Source organism: Melospiza georgiana, chromosome 12 (assembly GCF_028018845.1).
Source record: "Melospiza georgiana isolate bMelGeo1 chromosome 12, bMelGeo1.pri, whole genome shotgun sequence".
Classification (NCBI taxonomy): domain Eukaryota; kingdom Metazoa; phylum Chordata; class Aves; order Passeriformes; family Passerellidae; genus Melospiza; species Melospiza georgiana.
In genome coordinates, this window is record NC_080441.1 from 13067084 (window position 1) to 13093868 (window position 26785).

The 26785-nt window shown below is 38.9% G+C and overlaps 1 protein-coding gene across 5 annotated transcripts in view; it reads right to left on the reverse strand.

The window, feature by feature from the left end:
• The window catches only part of AFF2 (ALF transcription elongation factor 2), a 323600-nt gene that overhangs the window by 212879 nt on the left and 83936 nt on the right, over positions 1–26785 (reverse strand). For all 5 annotated transcript variants that reach the window (XM_058032600.1, XM_058032601.1, XM_058032603.1 and 2 more), the window contains exons 2-3: positions 26134–26254; positions 18682–19575 (exon numbers count right to left, since the gene is read on the reverse strand). In XM_058032600.1, coding sequence (XP_057888583.1) covers positions 18682–19575; positions 26134–26254 — 1015 coding nt within the window. The remainder of the gene's footprint in view (positions 1–18681; positions 19576–26133; positions 26255–26785) is intronic.

The window sequence follows — 26785 nt, forward strand, 5'->3', positions numbered from 1 at the left end:
ATCAGGCCTTTCACTCAAAAACATAACAAAGAATCATTTCCCTCTTTCAACCTGTTTAATTAGAGCCTTATATCCATCAGTCTGTTTATTGCCCACAATAAATTAATCTTTTAGCCATTTAAAGCAATTCACAAGGACCTGAGTGTAAAAGAATTCCCTGAAACCAGCAACAAGTTGAGTGATTACATTCCTGAGATAACACATATATGTGTCAAATCTGACCTAAAAAGTAAATAGACCATGCAGGCAGATGTGACTTACACGCCTATTGTGCAAAAAAAGCCATCCAAAATTGTTCTAAATTTACACAAAATGAACTGAAATTGACAAATGTCATTTACTTTTTCACTAGTGCCCAGTTTGTGCTTCCACCACAAAAGCCTTGCTAATAACAAAAGACAGACCTTATAAAGCTGAAATTTCTGTAAATCATAGACTGTACAAACAGGCCAGATTCTATCACTTCATTTTGTAATGGACTCACAGTAGAGAATGGACCTTCCTTATGAACATTCATGAATGTTCTCTTTTGTCCAACATACTGAGTGACACAAAATTTGTCACACAGCAAAAATTCATTTTTATTAGTGGTTTTATAACTGGGGGTGATGAACGCTGTTGCCTGACAAAGATGCAGAAAATCATTAAGCCTACAAACTGAGAAGGTCTCTACCAAAGAAATTACATTACCAATCCTATGGGATCACACTACAGAAGACAGGTTACCGAAGGTACTACTAAATGACAAAGTAGACAGAAAAAGTTCAGCAGTAAAAGCTTTTGTTTTTTGGGGGGTTTTTTGAGTTTACTAATTCGTGTCATGGACAGACTGTAAAACAACAGAATTAGTGGAGGTGCAGAAAGGGAGCTCCATCTCCTAAGGACAACATAAACTGTGTGATTACTGGCAGGTGGATATCTGTGGTACTAATTAACAGAGGCAGCACTTGTACCATGTCTATCCCCTGTGTCATTCATGCCCTGTTACAGGCAGGATCCACAGCCCTCTCCCCACTCCACCTGCTCACACAGCTTTTGTGAGCTTGTGTTCCTATCTCCAGAAACACTGGCATCCCTTCTGGCTTGGAACAGGTACTCCTCCAAAAGTCTAAATTCTGAAAAAACTTAAGTCAGTGCAAGTATTTACATTCCTTAAGGACTTAAGCTTTGGTGCTGAAGCTGAGGCAACTGCTCCTTCCATCTCTTATCCCAGGAAAAAGAGAAGGGAAATGTATATGGGCCTATACATGAGGTTCTGCTCTCAGAGAGCTACCCTTGAAGGATTCTTCTTGTGTCCACTAACATATTTCAAATCCAAATTTTAGATCAGCATTTAGTCTTCTCTGTGCAACAGCAGATGCTCTCAGTTTACCATGGGGATGCCTTTTATCCCTCAGAGAAGCACAGCTGAAGCAACTTCCTTGTGAAAAAAAAGGACAGGAAAAGAATAAGACAAGAAGCTCTGGCATACAAATCTTTTTGTTCACTTCTCTACATGCAATCCAGAGACTGCTATTCTCAGCACAGTATGAAAAATACTCTCCTGAAAGAGAGCACAAAGTGCTGTATCAGTTTTACTGGGAAGCACTCATTTTTATTGCAGTAGGCTTTACTTGAGTAAAGGCAGAGGGCTGGATCCCCGAAGCCAAAGGCACAGACTGAGATGGGCTTTGGTGCCTGTGTGAAACGCAGGCACAGCCTGGGCTATGTTTAGAGGACAGCAATGCATTCAGCTCCTGCCCTCCAAAGGCAGCAGTGCCAGCCAGGCCCAGCCTGGGGTGCTGCACGATCCCCGAGCAGCATTCCTCCCTCAACCAGCCAACCATGTTCTCCACTTGATCACCCTGGCAAACATGTTGGTAGCAAGATGTCAGGGCTTTGAGAACCATAGTGCCATCTTTAAGAAAAACAGGTTTCCCCATGTCCACTTACTGAATCACTCCATATTGTTGCTGACGGATTCAAATTTATAACGATATAAGTTTTGCATTAACATCTAGCCCTCCACAAAGGGTTTATTACTGAAATGCCAATTCAACCATAGCTGTAATGACCCTATTTTATAAGGCACACATTTCAGGCACTTTTGCAAATGGTTTAAAAAAATGGAGCAGTTAAATTATGCTGCTAACATAATATGAATGTGTCATCACACCCTATCAAGCAATTTCATATCAAACAAGGATGTGATATGGAATTTTGTTGTTATGATGCAAAAGAAGGAACTTGGAGGAAAAAGTGCAGTATTAGAACAATGACACCCTCCTCTACCTTACACTTGGCAACCTGTAGTGTCTTTCATTTATGAGACAGACCAGGACAGCTGAAAGATACAGTTGGACTGACATCTTATTAGATTTTTTGTTTGGTTTGTAAATATTAAATGGAGGGTCTCAAATTCACCATGTGATTTCAACCAGAAAAACTGTGTGAAACAACAGATACCTCAGCCCTAACGAAGCTGTATTTTCAAACTCTGAGTCTCCAGGCCTTTCATCATTATATTTCTGCATGTATTATACCACTAACGATGCAATACACAAAGAGGACAAAATGTCAGCCCTCGATGGAAATGAACTCCCCACCCTTAAACATTCAACACTCAGACCTTGCTTAATTTAAATGCGTTAGATCATCAGTCTATTATTCTTCCAGCTTTTTATAATGATTTCTAACACTGGCCAGGCATTGTACACCTGGCTGGAAAATGTTTCTTTTTAAACAATGCAAGAACTAACCAATATGTAAAGCCAATAATTAAATTACATTTAGCTGCTGGCCATTGTTATTCTGCACTCCTTTCCCACTGAGGGAGCTGTAGTGATCCGATTTAAACAGCAATCTAGCTGAACATTTTTCATTGCCCATGATTGTTGTGCAGAGTAAATTGGCTCACATCAGATTTGACTCTAATTTGGGTTTCAGAACAGTTAATTTGAACTTAAGCACTTATGGAAGGGCTGTTAACAAGAGGTGCCTGCACTGGAATTCTCATTGCAGTGCTGTTATAATCCAGATCCTTATAGATCATATGTGTGTGGTTTCTAGCTCTCCACTTGCAACATTAGGCATGTCAGAAAACAACTTATCAGATATTTAACAATGTCAAAGGAAAATAAAACAGATGCACGCAATAGATTCTTGCTATATGAGTGGCAAACAGAAATAAATAGGTTTCTTTTCAAACACACCGCTACCCTGTGACTTAATCATCCCAGGATTAAATCTACCTTAGTCCTTTATTGTGGTGTTTTGGTGTTTCAGCAAAGCAATGAGGGTCAAGCTCTGCTCATTCATAAGTTACCAAGAGATCCATGGAAATACTTAAGAGCTGAATTTTATCATCATTAACTGTTACATTAATGGCTCTAATGTCTTAAATCTTAATACTCTGGCTCATTAGCTTAGGTAAAAGACTATTAATTTAAAAGGTGTATTTTAGCCAATCAACAGAATTTATAAAGGCTTTTGTTTTGTTTTATAACATTGTCTCTCTCACAGTCCTGGTGGTTAGTACAGACATTAGAGCATAATAATTCTATAATTAATAATGAAAATATGATCTAACAATATAAATACAAGCTCTACTAACACTTTAGCTCAGAGCTTAACTTACTTTTACTCTATCATAAATCAAGTCTGTTACCACTATCCATACCTAATTGGTTGATTATTTTTTCTCCCAACAAAAGTATAATGCATTTAGAAGGGGCTGAAGGGAATCTGGGTTTTGGGTTTGGATTTGGCTGTTTCCCAGCATATATCAGGAAACAAATTATTCTAAGATAGGCTCAGAAATTGGTCTTTTAAGTGACAATGCTGCCTACAGAACACAAAAGTATTCAGAACATATCTTAACCACCAAGATGGGCCAGTGGGCAAAGGCAGATTTTTGATATTTTGGTTTCTCATTAGAAGTCTCCTACTATCTCTGGTGCCTAAATGTGACCACAAGCAAACAGCACAGCAAAAACTTAACCAGAAATTATGCAAACAGTGTGTTAGAAAGGAGTGACAAGTCTGGCACAATTGTGCATACACATATATAGTAACCCAGAGTCAGGGCCTACACTCCAAACCCAAATGTAAATTCTATATGGGTATACACAGAGAACCCCACTGAGTATGATGGGATTGAAAACCTGCAAATTTCCTTTCAAGGAGATTCCAATTACAAAGTCAAGCATCTCTAGAGCATCAGTGACTGCCTGGACCCAAGTCCTGCTTCTGCAGTTTGACGGGGCTGTTTTCTGTTGTTCTGCTCAGAATAGAGACAAAATGTCCCAAGCCCAAAGCTGCACTTGACTGAGTGGATGTAGAAATGCATTTAAGAAATACGTACTTGATTTTTTGTTTGAGTATTACCCTTTTGCATCCTGCATTAAATTACGAACTGCATTTTTTCAGATGTAATTAAAGTAATTAACAATAGCAAGACCAACTATTTATTACACAATTAAAAAAGGTTCCACACTGTTCTTCATGTGTACTTGTTCACTTCCTCCAGACATAAGTAATGTGTAGACAGATACATTGTTTATTTATGACCCCAGTGACAGTAAATGTGGCATATGTGCCTACAATGTTTGACAGATAAAATGAGTTATTTACAGAAGCTGGGTTTATTATGTATGAATACTGAAACAGCGATAGTATTTGGAAACTTCTCCGTTTATTTTCCCAAGAGCTTGTTTCAGTGGAAATTGTGTTTTGAAGTGCTACATAAAAGGATAGCACAAACAGTCCAGTCCACTCTGTAATGCAGTCATCACTGGTATCTGCTAATTTTAGAATGGGGTCCTTTCTGACTTTATTTTCACAGGTCTTGATTCATACACTACTGAATCAATGACAAGTTTTCTATAAGCAGCTGTGGGTTTGGAATTCAGTCCTTATAAATAATATCTCTGCAGAAGGGTAGTTTCATTTCTGGGTGTCACTGTTTAGCATAATATGGAGAAAGTATAGAAATATGAGAGGAGGGAAATGGAGAACACTTTTGATTTATTAACCTTAGGTATGAGATGGGAAAAAATACAGAACACTTAGGATCTATTAAGCTTAATTCTAAAGGGCTAAAAGTTGTTTCTAAAAATTGCTTCCATGAAACCAGAAATAAAAATTACACTGACTTTGGCAGGAAAAAAATGGACCCCCATGGAGAAAATGCATTGATTATTCCTTTTTGGTAAAACAAATAAGCTTAGACACCAGATTTTGAAAAAATTATATATATCTCTTCTACTTGTGCAAGACTGATGTGTAGTGGGGTACTTTTCTCCTTTTTCCCCCAACAGTCTCCTTTACTCCATTTTGTACCCTTAGTTTTGAAATGGCTCAGAGCAGTCTCACAGAACACTGCAGCCAATGTCAGTGGCAGTGAGCTCTGCCCTGGCTCTAAACCTGCTGCTCTGAAGTGCTGCTTGTTGTGCAAGTGTGTTATGCAAGATGCTGCAAGCTGGAGAGCCCAGTGTCAAAGGTAATCCCTATGGAGCCTTGCATAACAGCCACATGCAAAATTACACTGGTGGCTTTTCATTGTTTCTGCATGTGGGTTGTTTTCTTTTTGTGGTTGTTGTTGTAGGTTGGGTTTTCATCTTTTCAAATGAATTCTGCAATTTAACATTTTTTTCCAAAATCTTGATAGAGCTGCGTGCACATTTTGCTTAATTTTCAAGTGCCTTTATATACAACCTATATGGCACACATTTTTATATACACAAACTCTTGCCACAGCTATCCAAGCCTCAAAACTTTTGGAAGCCTTTCAAGGAATATTTGTGCTGTCTATTGTAGGCAGATCTGAGTTATCTCAGTCTGTGTTTCAGGCTGGAAAAAAATAAAGTGTAAGCCTGAGCTGAGGCTCTCAGCACAGTTTATTAGCTCAAACACAAAGCTGTGGAAAACACAGTCCTGTGGCTTTTTTTCCTTCCTTCCTCAGAGCAGAGAGAAGACAATCATTCATGGAGGAAAACTGTTCCAAAATATCTGCAATGCTCTTTGCCCCATGTGACACTCAATCCAAGGTGAGACATTGCTACAAGGATGTAGGATTACAATAATCCATATGCAAAGTCCAGCCTTCACCACTGAAAAAATATACAAGGAATGGTGGGAGAACACATCTGAAACATTCTCTTATGTACATAAATACAGAAGCTTTGGCTCAACACCTCATACACATGTATTATAATCACCTCAGGGTTTAAGAGCAGCTTGTTCACTCAAAGCTCCCTAACAGAAGATATTGGATTGCTTCTCAGGTACAAAGCACTCAACTTGAAAGGCTCAGACTTTTCTATGACAACAGAGTACATGTTGTGCTGCTGTCACAACACCACAGCTATTTGCAACCTGCATCTGATGGTATATAAGAGGGAAACAGTAAGTACCAAGAGTCATGGGACATCAACACTGTGGGCAAACAGGATCTTGCTTTGTTTGGAAAGGGACTAAGTAGGAAAGTAGTTGTGGGAACAAAGAAGAATTTAGGAAATAATTGTATCATTCCACTCACTAAGAGACAGACAAGCAATGCCAGTAAATTTAAGCATTGAACAGAACAGAAAACATCCAGCTGAAAACTGATTCCCTTGGGTCTAATTTTTGGTGGAAGGACCAGAAATGACAATTATTAGGACCTGTGATATTTGTCTATTCAAGGCCAAAACCAGAAACCAGATGCAGTGAGGATCTCCATGTAGCTCCCATGTCACAGGAAATAAAGCAACAAAATCTGCAATTCCTTCCCACTTCTGTCATGTGTGACCTATTGTGAAAACACAGCAGGGTAGCAGGAAAAGCCTTTCCAGCCTCTGTAAGTGTGGAGGCAGATCTAAGTGCTCACCTACATACTGCTTATCTATAATATTGGATTTGTACAAATGCACAAACACAACACAAGTTGGTGAAATCACTGCCAGAAAAATAATCATCTATGAAGTCAACAAAAGCTCAAGTTAATACAGTGCAGAAGTCTATTTTACTTCCAGTACTTTGAAGAAAGAGGTGCCCCCAATCACCTCCCTGCTGACCATGCAGTGCCCCACATCAGCTAACAGGAAAATAAATGAAATACAAGGCCTTCCCACAGCCAGGATCCCTACTCAGCTTGGCTTCATTAAAGGACAATCCTTACAGTGCTTCACCTGGGAGCAGTATTTCCTATTTGACACAAAAAGCCTTTTCTTCAGCACCAGAGCCACTTGTCTTATTTTAGCTATTTGTTCTTGAACAAACAAATCTTTTGTGGTTAATGACAGGGGAAATCCCTCTTTCTGTTCATGCCTCTGTTTCCTTCTGTCCTTCAAAGATCTGCAATCTGCCTTGCCCTTAGAAACTAAAATGACTGGAGCCACCAAGAACATGGAGAATTGTTCTGAGCACCCATTTCTGAAACCCCATCCAAGATTTGTTATGGAAAATCTTCCATGGTTGGCTGTAAAGATCAGTTCCCTTTTAAGGTCCTTAGCTATGCAGCACTTAGAGAAGTCTTCCCTTCTCAAAGAGCTGGAGAGTGCAGGCCATGGTGAGCAGAAGGCAGGCTTGCAGGGTCTCCTCCATTCCTGCCCCTGCTGATACAGGTGCTCATGGCTCTTACAGGGAAGCTATACAAGTCATGTGCCCTTTCTCTACTACCAGGACAGGTAACTTATCCCAGGTCACTCACTACCTGTCCCAGGGCCAGAGGATGAAGCTGCATCTCCACTGGTAAGAAGCGCAGCACAGCAGAAGCCAACCTGCAAAGAGCACAGAGTGTGTGTCCTGGGAGAAGGAGGAGAGAGAAGGGGCTGTGGGGCACCGGTGTGACTTCTCCTGAGCACCAGAGAGCATCTGGAGTCTGTTACTGGCATCCCCGCAGAGCTTCTCTTGTTTTCCTTCCAACCTAAATAACTTTGCTTCACCTATTCAGAGACCACACCTCAATCAACCAAAAAGCAGCAGTTGGAGAAGCTCAGATTTCTTTCCAAAGTGTGCTCCTCAGAAAAGGTAAAATGCTAACAGAAAGGCAGCATTTTTCTTTCTAGCACCTGGCTCTTGCAACCAAGCAAAGTCAATAGTAATATGATATTCCTGATTTAGTTAAATCATTTAGCATCTGAAATCAGGTTGCTTATCTGAAGTCTTCATTACAGCTAAAACACCAGCTCTGAAAAAGGGAGATGAAAATTAAAAGTAAATAGGGCATCTCTCACAAAATCTGATACTTGGGACTAGGAACTTATAGCATGCAGAATTCTAATAAAAGCAGAAAAAAACCCATTATTATCAAAATAAATCAAATATATTCAATATATCAAAGTATATTAAAAATGGTAGCAAACAATTTTCTTGATGAAATGCAGGTGCAGTTACATCTTAATAAAATGTGTTTACAAAAAGAGCATTTGCAAATTTTAATTTTTCTTCTCCTCTGAAGAGCAATAATTCTCTATATCCTTGTTTTGCTTTGAGTCCTAAATAAGTTTAATTCAGACTGATCATTTATGGCCAAATTTTGCTGCTTCTTATCAAAATCTGAAAGCCTTAGTCATCATATGGAATTATTTAGATTACCCACAGCAATACTATCACAAAAGGGCAGGACAGATCTAGCCTAGCTGTATTTTACCATCACCTCAACACCCCAAAAAGGGGTCTGCTTCTCAGTCTGGTTTATTTTGTTTAGCTTTAGCACACTGAATTGGGTATTTTATGTGTCAAGAACAGGCAAAAACCAGTTTATCATTACACAGAGGGAGAAAAGCAATAGTACTTGAATGTAAAAATTAGTGGGATTTAATTGTATTTTGTATGCAGTATGCAGAAAGTTGGTGAATGCAGCCCTGCCTCCCCTCCACTCTGCCCAGTCATTTTCTACCTGGTAGAAATAATTTATGACAATGAAAAAATATCAACCATTGGCACAGGCAATGCTTACACCCTTATTGGCTTTTTGTCACTCCACAGACCTCAGGAAACTTTAATGGTCAAGTTTTGCTCTCAGAAATATTGGCAAAGCTCAAAATCCCTGATTTCCACACTTTGGATCTGCAAACCATTTGTGGTCCATGACACCACAGTGCGTGGTGCTCGCCATAAACCCATGTGAAATGGTGACCTTTGTGATCATGGGATTGTGGAACGAATGATGTGGTTGCTAGGATAATTGTTTGGAATAAAAAGTACCCTTCTTAGTATTTCCCTAGCTAAATTTGTGCCATATTTCATGTCAATGTGAAACTGCATGTGTTGGCGGGAAGAAAAGATGTTACAATCTCTCGCTGTTCCAATGCAAAATAAACTGTGAAGTTTTTCTTCACAAGGAAGGCACTCAAGAAAGCTACTCCTGGATGCAAAGAGAGGTTCAAAATTAACCATGCTCAAGTGGAAGTAGCATATGCTAGTCCCAATTATATTTTTGGGGGAAGTTCCAGGTTTTCTGATGACATGAAAGTTAGGGTTTCTTGATATCAAAAAGGATTAAAGGAGTTATGGTTACTGACCAAGATGTGAAGGAAGCCTTCATTCAGGATGAACTCAAAGCGATAAAATCCAACTCCTGACTCCCACAAGCCACCTGAGGATTCTTATGATTTTCTAAGTTTACAAAGTGTATATATTAGTGTTTTAGTATATTTAAGAAAGAATTATCTCAATGTTTATATTTAAAATACTGGCAGATGTAAATGGATGCCTGAGTATTTACAAATAGCAGAAGCAATTGCCAGCTTGTCTTGTGGATTTAAGAAGCACAGCTTGCAGTTCAGTGAAATATAACCCAACAAGTTTACACATCTGGGGGATACAACAATGGGAAATTATTCTGAGGACATGTGCAAAGGGAAAGTAGCATGTATCAACTGAAATATGTTTAGACTGGCAGTATAAATTGGCAGTATTAATGGGGATTGAGGCTTAGACCTATGATCACTGACATCTCTCAGAGATCTTTGTGAATCCAAGCAAAATTTCCAGGCTCATTAGCCTGAAAGTGACTGAATCTGTACTTATCTTGCCTCCTCCTCCCTCAGCTCCCCAAACCTTTTCTTTAAGCTCAGTGTTACAGGACAAATAGCTACTTGAGCAGCACCCATAGAAAAAATGAAAATCACCACCTACCTTTTTTAACTTTCCTGAGCTGAACGTATATAAAATTATCCCCACTAATGTGATTGTGGGCGATCAAACCTAAAATGCAACTCCAAGAATTCCCTCCTGGAGGTGGTTTCTATATGCTCTTCTGTTGTGAAAAAGAGCAGTCATTCCCTCCCTTGGAAGAGAAATGGATATTCTGTGGGCCAATCATAGCCACTTATTTTTAGTAAGGAGTTTGGTATCTGTAATGCTACCACAGGTATCTCTCCCTGTCTTGTGTATATTAATTTAATAGTATGGATACTGTTCCCATTTACATGGAACAGACCCTAATTTATGCTATTCTGCTGCTCTAAAGATTCAGTATAAGAGAATGGAAAACAAATTTAGCAATGACCCAGCAGGAAGAGAAAGGCAGAAGTGAATTCCTCTACTCACAACAGGAGACCTGGTGTTGGTAGCTGCTATATCACACTGATTTTTCACAGGAGAGATTTGAAAACTTCCTTTGGCCTGAGATGAAACTCTTAGAATTTTTAAAGTGTTTTTCTCTTGCTTTATTATATGAGGGAACAATCCAATGTTTCTTTTAAAATGGGACATGGTATCACTGTGCTATAACAAAAACCTGGTTTAGATTGGTTTATTGCCCAATTTTTAAATGCACATTGCCACAGCATTTCAGAGGAATGTATTTACATTTACCTTTCTAAAACACACAGTATATTATGTTGCAGTTAAAAACCCACAAACTCAATCTGATATTTCTTCACTAATTTATTCCCAAGCCAATATGTATTTTAATGTTCCAAACTGTTGCTAATTAACACATGGAAATATTTTAACATGGATTTTGATTAATTCCATTTAACAGTCTAACCAGTACTAAAGCATATGTGGTGTGTCATTTCTTTCTTTTGAGGAAGGCATTGGCATTAAATCTTTCAATCTTCCTGAGCACCAAATGCTAATTTCAGGAAGATTAAATAACAGACTGCAGCTACAGTTTCCTTTCTTTACTTCCCAGAAGGTGAAATGAACATATTTATGTGGGAGGAATTTCTTTACTGCACAAGCCAAAATACAGAAATTAGATTTTTTTCCCCAACACTGCTAATACACCAGCAATTGCCTGCCAAATAAATAACTTTAACCTATATCTGCAGTTCATGGAGCACGGCCAAGTTATATGTTCAACTTTCTTTCACTGTGGTTTTTTTTATTAAAGTATTCCCATATGATGTTTTCACTTGCAGCTCCTAAATGCTTTTCCATACTTGAAGCAGAGACTACAGCTCACAGTGGGGTGGCTCTGGCCATAACCAGAAATGCTCATATAAGACCTCCTCTGATTTTCACGTTTTGAAGGTATGTTACACATATGATTCATGTTGTGTTGCTGCAAAAAATTTAAAGTCTGAGTGTAATTCTGTATGTCAACTAAAGAAAGGACAGAAAAGAGCCTGAGGTGTGCATGTGAGTGAGCACCTCACACCTGTGAGAATGCAGGGATAGAGCAGGAGAGGCTGCCTGGGACCAGGGGTCAGTGACCCCAGTATCAATCCAGCTTTTCATGAGATCTGATCAGCTTAAGAGCAGTTAAGCACTTCTGTTCTTGTGATCCCCAGCAGAAAGGTGACCACACCTGAGCACTGCCGTTGCTTTTTCCCATAAGGAGAGCCCAGTTTCTCTGAGCTTACACCCCCTGTCCATGTGCTGCCCTATGGTCAGCATGTTCCTGCTGAGGGCCCAGCCAGAGCTCACTGTACATTCACATCACACCCGCATCTCCTCCATGTCCTCCTCACATCTGTGTCTGAATAACCTTTTCTTCTGATTCTTTCCCTAGGTCTTATTTTACCTGTTGCAATATTCTCTGTAAATCATCATTCAGCTTCTAATATATGGTGCTGTCCCTCCTTTACCTTTCACTAGCTGTATTTCTGTCTCAACTGCTCATGTAACATCTGAAGTGTTTTATGTTTGATTTCCTACTCTGTCTACAATACCCAGTCACATTCTGCACCATTCAGCTGTCCTGGCCTTTGCAAGGAGTATTCCAGTTGTTCCTTACTAATCTACACCTACCAGATACAACAGTCTAATTTTCTACTGTTTTCATTAGGATTAAAACTTTCTTCTCCTGCATTTATGCCCCCTGATTATCTTTATGCTTCTTTTTACATATTTAACAGGTATGTGTTGGATGCAACGTTTTCATCATGTTCACTAAATGAGTGGCACTGGGAGAAAGTAAATTACAGCTTCTAGGGAGAGTCCCTGCTGTTGTTTGAGAAGCAGAGGCAGCCCAGAGAAGCCCCAGGTTCAGTTCCAGTGATGATTCACAACAGCTGTCACTGCCCTTGCAGAAATGTGTGCACACTCTCCTGCCTGCACTTGAAAAAACATGTGACTTCTGTGTTCTCAGACTATTTAAAACCTCAGTTTCTCTACAAAGAATAAGGGTTGTGAAAAAAAAGATCTTAAAGTTATGACAGGAATGAGCAGTGAATATGTAGGTAGGTGTTTTCAAACTAGCTGTGTGTTACTTTAGAGGTTGCTTCAGGTAAAATATAATTTAACATAGCTGTTGGTAAGGTTTAAAAATGGCCATTCATTGTAGTACAGAAGGTCAAATGCTGATACCTGAATATCTGCCCATCCTGTTCTCAGAAAGAAGCAGGCATGCCCTGCTTGAGGACTGATCACAGCCCAGAGTGAAAACACACACCATGAAACATTCCAATACATAAAAATGGTGTTTTCCCATCTTTTCTTACACAAGCATTATTTCACTGTTCAGAGTATTTTTATTACAGCAGGTTATGTTCCAGAAGAGTATTAAAACATAGTGCAAAGGCTCCACCTTTGTTCCACCTGCTGGGCTGGTCATAAAAGAATGCCCTTATTAGCTGACAACTAAGCAGCATACTAATACAAGAACATCCTTCCTTATGCATTTGCACACCAGATAGGTGGATACAAAGTGCTGAAAAATTAGCTCTGGCAACTCCTGGTTATTATTCAAAATGTACATTAACAGTCAACATTGAGATAACATAACACTCAATTCTGGTTTTACACAGCATGTGATATTTTCCTTTAAAAAAGTGATTGTTCTATAGTCATGGACCAAATTTACTGGCAAAGTTATGAGTACACCCTACAGTCCCCCTGCAGCCTTTGAATAATGCCTTCACATCTTTGCTCAAACCAAACAAATTCTTCTACAGCTCTCCCCAAAGCCTTTGAGGTCATTTTACTTTGTGACATTTCATGAGACACCAAATGAGACAAGCAATTACTCTGGCACTGGGAATTTCAAAAAGGTTTACAAAAAAAATAAATCACTCTTCAAGACACCACAGGGCTGACTCTTGCCAGCATTAACTCTAACTTCACTCAGACTTTTTTTCTTCCTCACAGCAAGTCAAAATTAGGAATAGCTTGCAAACAAAAACCACTAACGAATGAACAATGGAAAAGAAGGAACCTAACCCTTCTCTTCCCAAACCAAACACACACGGTCAGTTCTTTCAGCCACACTTATTCAATTGACTTTAACTGCCCTGTTCTGAAATGCAGACTGGTCACAGTGGTTCAAAATCAGGCCCTAAATATGCTTATTTATGTTTGATTTAAAATAGACAAGCTGTCCTCTCACTGTCCTTGCAAAACAGCTTATCTAGCCATTGTCCAGGCCATGGGACAGTAGCCTTCAAAATGCCACAATAAGAGGTCTTCAGTCGAGTGGTGTCATATGGTCTTCATTTAGAAGTATCATAAGAACATTACTTCTCATAGTATTTACAAATTTAAAACATATGGCTGTAACCTCTAATACTGCAAGAAATACTGCTCTTTGGGTTTGTTTTTGGCCTCAGACTTTTGAAATATGAACCAAGCAAAGGGATTTCATCTTAATGCGTGATTCAGTCCATTCTTCTTCCAAGCTCAAATCAGGGGGACAGCTAAAGCTGGCATTTGAAAAAAGTGATTTGCCCAGAACTATGGTAATGTACTACAGTTGGCAACTAGAGTAGCATGTATATCAAAAGGGGGTGGGGCTGGTTAAAGACACCTACTTTCTATTAAATTAAAAAAAAAAGGTATTATGCTGGCTTTGGTTCCTATAGAGAGTTTTATAAGTCATATATAAGCCTCTTGCATTTACTATTTAGGTTCAATCAATATGGTTATCTACCTGTCAATTTTTCTTGCTCTTTAATGCAGAAGGAGAACAGCCTTTTTTATAGCTAGCTCAGAAAGCACTAAGCAAATCAATACATGCAGCGATAACAGAATGATTTGAAACACGTAACAGAAGCTTATCACTTTGCAGTATACTGAACCCGTCAAAATATTTTCCTAGAAGTAAAGTGAAAATAGAAGTTCTCCATTTTTTATTCCATAAGTGGAAAGTGACATAGATGTCGTAGGCCTTTTGGATTTGTTCCTAGCTTTGTATTTTCGGGAAAATTTTGTACATGAGCATTTGCTGCTTTGCAGGAACATGAAGCCAGTTCTGTAGTGAGATTTAAAAACTGCCTTGAGAATCAAAAATTATCTATATTGCTCTTGATTCCCCATCTCTAAACCATTATTGGAAATCCATGCATTTTTCTGGGGAACTGGGCATAAGGTTTTCCAGGAATGCAGCTTCTGATGTTCCCACAGACCTTAAAACCCTCTGCTTTACTCAGTGCTCCCAGTAATTTGTGCTTCAGCCCAATCTGAAAAGTACAGGCTTTCTTTCAGCTGTCACCTGCTGCGTTAGTCAATTTGAAATAATTTATAAGCGTCTGATTCCTAGAGGTTTAAATATACATACATGTATGAAGATTCTGGATTTTAAAGCAGCAGAGACAGGATCAGCTGTTATTGTGGTCTCTAACATCTACTTTTTTGAAGAAATGCATAGGATTTAACTATGCAGCTCTCATCGAGTGGTAAGTAACAATCATCTGCCATCACAGGATTTAAGTAGGTGGAATTCTGCATAATACAAAAGCTCTTTGCAATATTCCCCGCTTGCCACAATTTATCAGATGTTAAATGCAAGTTCAAAATTAATATATACATACTGCAATGTAAGTATGCCTGTAAATACATACTAAAGAGATGGGAGTTGATAGGAAAGGAACAGGAAATAACATTTACAGGTTGAGGCTTTCTAACATTTTCTCTCACAGTTTTAGCTCCAAGGCCATTGCTATCATGAGATCTGGTGGATTTCTGCATGTGCCCCAGGAACTCCCATCATGGCCCTATGGCTTACCAGTTCATGAAGATCTGCTCCACAGCTTCTGAACCTCAGGGGCTGCCAGGCCTGGGCACTACTGGCTACACTGGGTTTTGCTCAAGACACCAAACCACAAAATGTTTTACCTTCACCCTTAGAAAACAATACTGATATGAAAACAAAGCAAAAAGGTAAAAGAAATCAATAAGATGACAAAATCACAAAGAAACCCTTCCATAACATAACTAAAAGTTTACAGAGGCTCTGCTACTTCTATTTCTCGACCAGAAATGGCCACTCATGGTGCAGTCAAGTCTGAACTAGCTCTGTGTGGGTGAACCAAGGTCTGGGAATCCACACAGCAACACCCTCTCTGAGGCAAGGATTAGTCCACAGGTGTGTAAGAGCTGCTAACCAGCTCCTGACCCCACCTGGTGAGTCTGTGTGAACTCCCGGTGAATCTCCAGGACCTCAGAAATCACTGACCCACGATCCCTGGCCTGGCAGAGACACGCCAGCAGCAAGGCATTAACAAAGCTGTCTGCACAGAGCAGCTCTAAAAGATGGATGGGCATCTCTCATGGCAGAATTGGGCCCAGCAAATGAGCAAAGATTCTTAGAGCAACACCTCAAGTGACACAAATTATGTTATAAAATTGATCACTTCCTTACACATGGCAGAACGTTTCCAGGGCACTCAACATCTCATTCCATTAAGCCATGATAAATGACACCATATTTCCACATCAGTCTGAGCACTTCTTTTAAATCTGCTTGTTCAAATATTTGGTTACTTATTCCCCTCTCTCTCTGTAAGATAGCAAGAACCATCTTTTTCTTTTCCAACACTGAATACCCTAATGGATGCCATTATTGCAGGACCATCACCTAGGAATTTTATTTCTTTAGAGAATTCCTCACCTTAAGAACAAGCAAAACTTTGAGAGAATCACTAAAAACCTTTCAGTATGCATTCTATCTGCATACACTCAGGAACTGGAAAAAAAATAGACTCAGATATAGAGGAAAACCACAAAGCAAATTATGCAGAAATGCCCCAAAACAATTCTCCTATTGCTAGCTTGAAGATCACTACCAGCACATGGAACAGTGTTAAGATGGAAACCCATGGAGTAGGAACAAAATTGTTTCAAGCAGATCACTATGGCTTGAGGTGGCTTGGGAAGGTTCATAAATTGATAAGCACCACCAAAGGATCGTAAGCCTCCACATCAATTGTATAAAGATTACAACAGAGCCACTCACTGCAGTCATTCTGAAAAGGTTATGGGTTTCACAGGTGTGCACTGTCAGTTCTGATTAAGCTTAAACTAAACCAGTTATCTATAATGTTGGATTGGAAGGAGTTTTATAGCTGAACGCAAGGTAAATCAAATTCAGGATACACATCTGTGGAAAAACACAGAGGGCCAAAGTTCACAGTCTTGACACAGGCGAAAAAATCCAACTCTCCAAACTCAGGAGGAGATTTGCCTGCAAAAGATCCATCAGTCTGGCTATTGTCCTGTGTTCTGTCTCAGAAAGGAAAGTTATTTCTCACAGCTTTGGGTTTTCTTTCCCTCTTCAACTTACTATTCACTCTGAAAATTATTATTATCTCCTTTCATTTCTAAATTGCCTGCCATTTATCTGAACATGAAATTAATTACACACCTATACTTTTCACTATGCAGGATATAAACTAAAATAGCAACCAATTCATAATGCAATTTTTCATCTTTGCAACCAGGAATCCTTCCAAAAACAACAATTCATATCAGATGTTCCTAGAGGTATGCAAGAAGAATGTGGGTGAAATTCTGCACCCAAAAAACATTGTTAACAGCTCAATTGATTTCGCAGCGCCAGGATTTCATTCAAAAAGTAAAGAAATTAAAAATGCATTCTTAGTAGTTGACACAAATTGCAAAAGGTACAACTTATTTCCAAAAATACTTTGCATTAATTCTGCACTTTAAAGTGCATCTATTGACTCATAGCATTAGTAGATGGCAGGAGTGAGAAAAAGTATTTGCTTTTGCAACATCATTATTTCCTTTGCATGCAATTATTTACTTGCCAAACAATGCTAGCGACAAATTGCAGCAGACTCTGAAGTCATCTACACCAGCAGATTTTTAACCCAAGGTAAAAATAAACAGAAACATCTGTAAAGTAATCTTGCAGAAAGCTACGTTTATTAACAAATACATTTTCTAATAAAACACCATCTGCAAGCAACCCTCAGCTTCCACTTGATATAAATAGGCCTTTTACTGTTTTCAGATGCAGTTCCCAGAAAATTATTCCAAGCTCTACTGCAAAACACATCAGTCTTTGTTGCTGCCTGGAATGTTAATAAATAACATCAAGTTTTTAAATAGTCAAACAAATTATTGGCTTGAAACAATTATTCCAATAGAAAAAGCTGACCTTTTGCAATAAAGTAGTTTAAGAATGCATCGCTCCTCATTCCTAGGATAAAAATATTACCAAGCAGGGAAATATTTTTGGGAAAACAGAAAGCTATGAAAAACCCATCTTGCAATTCTGCTTATATGTACACTGTACACCTACCTTCCAAAGGTTACAGGCTTAGAAAAACTCAGACTAAGAGAAAAAATACACAGAGTATAAATAGTTCAATCCATATCCTTATTATACATTTGTGCTTGGAATGGACACGAATATGAACCAACTAAAATGTTCCTCACAGGACTACTGTTCTGACCAGCAATACAAAATTCAACAGCTCAAACTGTTGGTTGCAGAGATTGGGACTGAATCCCAGTATTAAGAGCTCTTCAAAATGCATAAAAGCTTCAATGGGACAAATTTTCATAAGCATTATTCACAACTTAAGTCATATTAATGCCAATAAAAAGAAAAAAAGGAATTTAGCAAACTCTGCAAATAAACTCTTTACTGGCAGGACTGTTTAGTACCACTGAAATTTGAACACTGCCATTTTTCCTTAGAATTTAAAATAGAAATCTGTCTATCAAACTACCTACTAACTGAGAATTCAAGAGTGAAAATTGCAGATGAACTGCGATATTAGAGTTTCCTGTCCAGAACCAGTATAGCTCGTACACATATATTACACCCAACAGAGATCTAGCCTTTTAATATTAATCATAAACAAAAAATGTTAGTATACCAAGCTGTGCTTTAAAAACTACATTAAATATTGCTACTGGGACTATCACAACAAACCGGTGAAAGAAGTCATGTACATTCTAGAAAAAGAAATACACTGTATTGTTTATTCCAGTAATGCAACTGCATATTTCCAGAGAAAAAATATTTAGTGAATGTAATACTCAAGCAGTACTAGAGAGAAGATATTTTAAACCACTTACTTCACTAACAGGAGGAATGTTGAGCTTTGGTACTTTGCTCTTCGAACTAGGTGTGTTCACTTTTCCTTCCAGCAGAGCTCCAAAGGACTGATTTCCATATCCACTCTCAATTTCTATCGGGGGTTTCAGTTCAGGTGAGTCATTGGGTACCTGGTCCTGACCATCCATAGGCCTGACATAAGCTGTAGGCTTTTGCTGGACCATGCTGTTCTTACAGTGAAGTCCTGGTGGGAAATTCTGAGTGGAAAGACCATTGTTTGCAGTTAGCAAAGAAGTGGAAGGAAGTGGAGATCCAGGACCATGGCCTACAAACTCAAGCTCTGTGGGTGACTTCGAATGACTGTTTTCTTTGTAGGTGTGCTCTCCAGGTGCTGACTTTGCATGAGTGTGCCTCCTTGAATGTGAAGATGTTGCCATAGCATTTGCCTCCTCAGTTCCCCCACTTTTATGCTGCTCACTCTGGCAGCTGTAGAGATCTTCATACCTGCCCTGTGACTGGTCATGGGAAGAGCTGTGCTTTGTCCGACTCTGCTGACCACTGGATTGGCTTGGCTGGGCCCCACTGGAGTTGTGACCACTGCGTGACCAGTCTGTCCTCGACTTCCTGCTGCTCTGGTGGCCGTGTGGCAGCAAAGTAGAATTAGATGACAATGAAGAAGGTGGAGGCATTGATGTTGATGAGTTGCTGCTGATCTGATGAGATGGGATCATCCTGTTCCTCGGTTCTGGGAAAAAGTTCTGTTCATTTTTGTCAATGGGCGTCTGTGGGACAGAATTCTTTGGGATTCCTACAAGGTGGCTCTGGTTGGAGTGGTTGGTTAACAGATCTTTCATCTCATCATAATTTCCCAATGTGTTCTGGACACGATTTGCAAGGGCGTCGCCTTTATTTGTCTAAAATATATAAATAAAAAAAAAAAAAGGACAAGAAAAGCGTGAGTAAATTCCTGATTTACAAGTTACTGCTCAGAATAGTTGTCTTAGAAGATGGCAAATGTTAGCTGTTTAATGGTGTCATGCTGACATTTAATTAAATTTCAATTACATTTTGCATATGTTATGTAAGAAAAACCTATCAATAACTGTGTTCAAAGAATCTCTTGAAACAGGCTTGCATCAGTAACACTTGTCTACTGCTTCCCATTTTCTTAAATATGCTCTCAGAGAAGTGTTTAAATTGCATCAGTTATGGATGTTAGGCACAAAATAAGCTGGGTTTATGTCAGAGATGTTTGGCTTGTACATTTCATATCGTGCAAAACACGAATGCACAATTACTGGCTACTGAGCATTTGAATTGTAATCACACAGTTGATATAAGTATGTTATTGCTCTATCAGCCCCTTGACCCACAGTCCTGCCATAAATAGAAGCTGGACAGTCTGTAATAGCACCAAACTCTTCACTCCAGTTTAACTTCAATTACTTTTCCATAGAAAGTAGAGTTTGACCTGAAGTATCTAATCTGAATCCAGAGAAGAAAAAGCTTCTACCACATGCAACAGGTAGGTTCAACTAAAAGATAATTCAAAAATATTTTCTCATAGAACATAAACATACATGATTGCCACATTCTTAAGCATCAGGATTCTTCTGCTGTCGGCAGGCTGGTTGTGTTTCTTAATCCTGCTTTTCTTTGATTTCCAGTAATTATTAAATAAATAGTGACTCATATTTGTTTCACTGCTATTATACTTTTCCTTTTGAAGCATTAAGTTTCTTTTTCCTTTTCCCTTTCACTTGTAAAAAGCTGGACAAATAAGCTGGAAGCTATAATTAATACACAGCTGATTTCCTCTCTCTTCCTGTTCTAACTCACCCCACATGGATGCAAACCAGCAGCCTTCCTACTGACCTTTCTGTTCCACTGAAGTGACCAGCAGAGAACTAAAACATCTTATTCCCCAAGCTCATGGCTTTACAAGACTCAAAGGATAAAAGCAAAGCTGAACTACAGTTCCTGTTCAAGCAGATGGTTCAGTTCTACAGTCTGGAATTAAATGACAAAGTTATGCCATGATACAGCCAACTCTACTTCTGTTTGGAGGGGTTTATTCACTCAATGAAACAAGGAGTGCCACAGCCCAATGGTGCCTTAACACCAGGACACTGAGATGGGGAAAATCAGCAGCAGGAGCTTGTGCTTGGTTAGAGAGTGTCACAGTTCTTTGGTGAGAGATCTTACTATGCCCCTGATCCCACTTTCCTCAAGTATTAAAGAGAAGTTTGAGCGATGAAAAAATTCATGCATGGATTTCTCCTGAAATATCTACTTACATTAGACACTGCTGAACTAGTCAGAGGATGAGCAGAGTACTGAACATGCCATAAAAAATGTTAAAAAAAGAAGATAATAAATGCAAATTTCCTTTTGCTCATTCTCAGGGATTGTAACATATATTAGTACTGCACTGAGGCAGTGATTTAAAAATTAACTGTTCAATGTTGTTCCCATCTCTATACATTTTGCCAGTGCTCCTAAGTGATACAGTTAATAATCCCAGTTGTGGAGAACCACGAATCACTTTAATTCACTAAGTCCCTAGGTTGGTCATTTTAGTGGCAAAAATTATATTCTAGCTAAGCCAAGAATAAGCTCTTTGTATATGAGCAGTCTCCATCAACTGAGTTGCACAATGAGCTGTTTGGGCAGCAGCCAAAACCAGGCTTTCTCTGTTCAACCCCCAAATTTAAAACAAGGAGATTCCATTGTGCTTAAGGGCCCAGCAGGAATTATGATTCGAAGTCTAAACACTTACATACTTGTTCTGTTTCCTCCCTGCCCAAACACTTTAACTCCTTACGGGATAGAACATGGGAAATAACAGCACCAAAAAAAAAACCTGACCACCAACCTTCACCTCTGTGGTTCAGCTACACTTCCAGGGAGCATTTAGCTTTCTTTCCAGAAAGCACAAGTTAAAAAAAAAATAAAGGTACTGACAACGTATCATAACTGTAACACTTCAACATCCCAGCACACTAAATGGCTCTTGTCTAGATCCTCACAGAGAAAATGTTTTAACTTGAAAGTAGATCTTTTCAATTATTTTATGTTGGAGGTACCTAATTCTCTCCATGTATTTTCTTTTACATGTTACATGATGATAAATATAACTTTGCTTTATATTAACTCTACTTTATGCCTAATGTTCACATCCTGGGGATAAAAGACATTGTATAAATGTTAGGTATTACTATTATTATTCATAGTCTTTTACAGGGAACATTAATAAAAACATATTTACTGAAAACCATGGAGATTAAATTATTTTAAACATCCTTAGTGTATTTTAAGTACACTAAAGCTCATATCCAATGGTTACTGAAGTCAATGGAAAGATAATTGCTCTCTTCAATGGCCTTTGGACCAGATTACAAAGCAAAAAAACCCATTATTAATGGTAATTTGGCTTACATTTAAATAAAATTAGAGCACATCCAGCTAAGATCAGACTTAGGCATCACACCACAATCTGAATGAGCTCAGGAATGTAGTGCACTGTTCCATCTGCATTTAAGACATAAAGCATAACAATAATGTTTTTACTTTATTTCCACAACAAATTCAGGGCTCGCACAAGAAGCACAGTACTCCTGACAAGCCTGGATACCAGCATGAGAAACCCAAAATCCAGTCATAATTTCTCCTTGCTCTTTGTTACTTCCAGACTGGGGACAATTTCTACCTTCATATGCTGGGTAATTGGCTGATTTCCTAAAGAAAACCTCTGTATGTCTTATTTTTTGAACAGCATGCTGAATCACAATTTTGTTGCTATCAAGAAAATGCAGCATTTTGAGTATTCCAAGGCATAAATTATATGCCTGGTTTATGAGTCATGGCTAGTAGCATTCCCCCTCATTCTAGGCTTCTGTTAATTTAGGAAATGCCCATCTTCCTGCATTTGCTTCTATTTCTTTCAAAAGCTATCTATAATAGAATCCTACTGGAAGACTAATTTGCTAGCTGGCTATTGCATTATAGTTTTACAAAGAAAAGAACTAATGCGCTCAAAGTTATAGGCCCCATTTACAAGGGTTTTTTTGAAAATTTGTGTGAAACTTGAGGTTTCATAATTCATTCACTTCCTTATGCCTCATAGTTAAGCTAACCTCCACAGATTAGAAGCTGAGATCTTTTTTATGCTAAGCTTGAAAAGCATGGAGGGGCTTTACCTGAAAAAGATAAATGATTTAATATTCACCAAAGGCTCCACAATGGAAATGCTGCCCATTAGGTTCTCTTTCTCAAGCTGAACTCTTCTGAGGCAATTCCTTTGAAAAGTAACAAAAACACTCCTACTGTTTTCTTTTAAAATCCTCATCTGTGAGTAATTCAAAACATTAAAAGGTATCAACAATTCAGTAGTAAAATTACAGCTTCTCTCAGGAAAGCTCCAACATTGCTTTTTCAAATGTCTGTTGCTGTTACTCTGCAGGCCCTTCTCTGATCCCTTCTGCAAAATCCAGCATGAACAGGTTGCACCAGGGTTTGAAGGCAGGACCTGCAACCCACTTGAATTAAAGAGCAACACAACCCTTACTGCCTGACCTTCCCAAAATAATGCTGGATGTCATCACGTTGTCAAAGGTGTTGTTTTCCCACATGAGACAGTGGAGCTTCAAAAGGAGACATTTATCTTTTAACAAGCATGGAAAAATGCATTTTATACACCCACAGAAATAACTATCTCTTTTCATCTAAGTGCACACATACATAAACTACAAAGAATCAATGCAGAAACACGCATTTGTCCAAAACTATAATGAACACCCACGTTTTATTTGACAGAGGGAAAGAAAGAGGCTGTAACAGCTAGAGCAGAGAGATGCTGGATGAAGGCAGATGCTCCACACATCTCATGATACACAATGGCAGTAGGCTCCATGAGAAAATCTCAGCTCCTTGCTCTTTTAATGCAACTTTTAGCATCAATTTCTTAGTGCATTCTTAAAACAGCTGCCAGTTGCTCAGTCTTTAAAACCTCAGGAACAGCCGTGGTGGCTTGCCCTGCCCTGACCCTACCTGGTCCCTCCTCTGGATACTGTTGAAGCAAATGAGGAAGGAATAATAAACAAGTAAGGACACAAGGTCTGGGAATAAAAGAAAGAAAAAGATATGTTTCCTGTTTCCTGAAACCTGCTATTCCCAACCTTCTCTTTGCCACTGCAGCATCCATGTCAGCTCCCACCCTCAGATCTCTCAGAAATGTACCAGCTGTACCAGAAGCTGATGCTCAGCAGCAGAGCCAGCCCAGTGAGGATGTGGAGCCTGTGCCCATCACAGGCCACAGCACTTTGCTGGGCAGTGTTTTATCTCACTCTGCTCCCACTGAGAGTGACCAGGAGAGACAAGAGCAGCTTCTTGTCTGCACAAGGCCTTGAGTCTCATGAACACGGAAACATCTGGTCATCTCAAAATAGAGAAGAAATTCTGACTGCATGTGCAGGATATTTGTTCTCACATCAGGGTCTCTTAATTTTATTTTAGAATCAATGCAAACAAACCCCTGAATTTAATTTTGCACTTATTTAGGAATAAAAATCCCTACATATCCACTAGGAGTTAGATTCAGTTTTTATTAGTGCCTAGGAAATTCTACTTTGGCTGAGTCTTAGCAATGCAGAACTTAAAAAGGAAACAATCGGTCTATCACTTCATCCCTTTTTTTTTTCCTCCTAATGTAAAGTGAAAGCAAGACCTAACTTTCCTACCTCATTTTGCTTCTACCTGTTTTTTCAAATTTAAGACTGATTTAACCAATGAATATTTAACTACTTTTGCATGCAATTTCCTATAAATTTTTATCTTTCACAATTTATAATGCTTTTTTAGGGCAGTATTGTATTATATTTTAATCACAAGAAGTTTACAAACTTCTCTGCCAAGTAGGTGAAAAGCAACTTAAAAAAATTTGCCCAGAAAGACCATCAGGATAATTTTTGGCTTTTTAATCATTCACTTTTTTAAAAGAAACCACATTCTCTGTGTACATTTGGTGCAAATACACACACTAAATAGATCTAAAATCAGATATTGTTATTCTTATTATACAATAGATATTGGTGATATATGATTTCAGTTCTTGCCACAAAATTTTGCCGTGTTTTGCATACTGGTCTACATCCTGGAATCCAAATAACAATTTACATTAGTCTAATGGAATTATTCATACAATATTTACAAAATATTGAGTAGCTACATGGACTAGTAATGTTCTATAGGATTAATTCAGCATGGCATCATGTGTATGTCACAGGTAAGAGATCTCAGCCTTGGGTAAAGAGTGAATCTTTACCCCTGACAGGCATCCCTGCTGAAGCAGAGGGTCACCTGGGGTGCAGGGCAGCTGCACTTCAGGGAGAGATCAAATTGGGCTCATCCTGGTGGTGACATTTACAGGGTAAAGTAGTTGGCTGCTAATCAATACAACAGACAAGACAGATGTCTTCACTTTAGCTCTGATATCTTGCTCTGTACTTTGGTTATCTTCCACTTCAGGGTTTCAAAACCACCTTTTGAAATGTTTGTCGAGACACCTTCACTGTCTTGAACATGAGCCAGGGGCTTTCCAGCTGGCAAATTCATGCCAAGAAAGAAAGGCCTGTTGCTCCTCAGCCAGCCTGAACCAAAGTACAGCCAGGAGTGCATCCACCACACTTTTGTGGTCTATAATTATTAGACACCATGTGATAATAATGGCAGTCTTTTCTCCTCCTTTTTGGGTGATTTTCAAACAGCCCTCATCCTCCCTTACAGCTGCTAACAATGTAAAATGGAAAGATGAAGTGGTGGCCTTTCAATGGATGTCACTGATTGGGAGGAGAAAGAGATATGGAAATTTACATTCCTATGAATTCTTTAGGGAATGTCTTACTGAAAATCAAAGCAGCAGAAATCATAAAGGGGGACATCCCTTGGTGATAAAAATCTCAGGCAGCAAAGCTCCTTAGAGAGAATAAGACTTGTAACAAAAGTCCCTTTCATATCCTTGTTATGCTCCCCAAAGATTCAGTCTCCCAAAAGACTTCTTTGGATGGTTATGATGGCACAAGAAAGATTATGGACTCATTATTTATAGAGAGGACATTGGTTTTAAAAACTCAGATATATTGTCTTCCTAAAAATGAAAGAAGTTATTGTAAGCTTTGTAGGTACAAACCACTTGTAGAAATACCAGCTGCACATACTTCTACTGCAGGACTTTGCTGTGTGTTGAGGAAGAAATCTTGAACTGGATTGTAACCAAAACTCCTCATTCTGCCAATGCAACCTGGGCAGCACATTCAGTTTGCTCTGCTGCCCTATGCTGATTTGGATAATCAGTGTATTCAAGAGTGGAAGTACCAAGGCAGATGCAACACTTCCATTCCTTAGAGGTGATGAGAAGCTTTATCTGTATTTGTGTAAGACACTCTGAAAATGCAAAATGTAACAATGTAATTTACCTTGTAGGGTTCCCCAAAGAGGTTAAAACCTGAAGCAAAGAGATCTTCATCTTGCTGGACTTCCTGGTTCCTTCTCTCCCATTCCTTCCTCTTAAGTGCACTCCGGTCTTGCTCATAGTGACTGGAGAAAGACAAAAGTGACAACACATTATTTTCCCCATCATTTTGTTACATGTTTATTACTATCAGTAATAGCAACAAACCATCAGAAACAATGCAACTCCTGAGGACAATTCTGAAAGAAACAGCCACTGAATCATTTTCCCAAATTTAAATCTGGAATCATAAAACTATGCAAAATTGGGCAGTAGGGCAGTCTAAAATAGAAAGTGATTAAATGAAACAATGAAAATATAGTTTACCAGTTCACAGAGCATTATGCAGAAGAATAAAATACATTTTGACATCCTTGTACTAGCAGCCTGTAACACATGTGCACCTGCACACACATGTGCCCACAAAGCAGGGGTCTGTGCAGGGAAAGCAAATGTGAAGGCAAGGAAGCACAGCAACAGCTACAAATCCATTACACTGAACATCCATCCCAAGGCTCCAGTTTAGCCTCGTGTGATTTAGACCACCTAATTCTGTCCCACTTCTTGTTAAAATTTATGTATGGCTTCATTGGAGATGTCAAGGAGGGGTTAAGAAG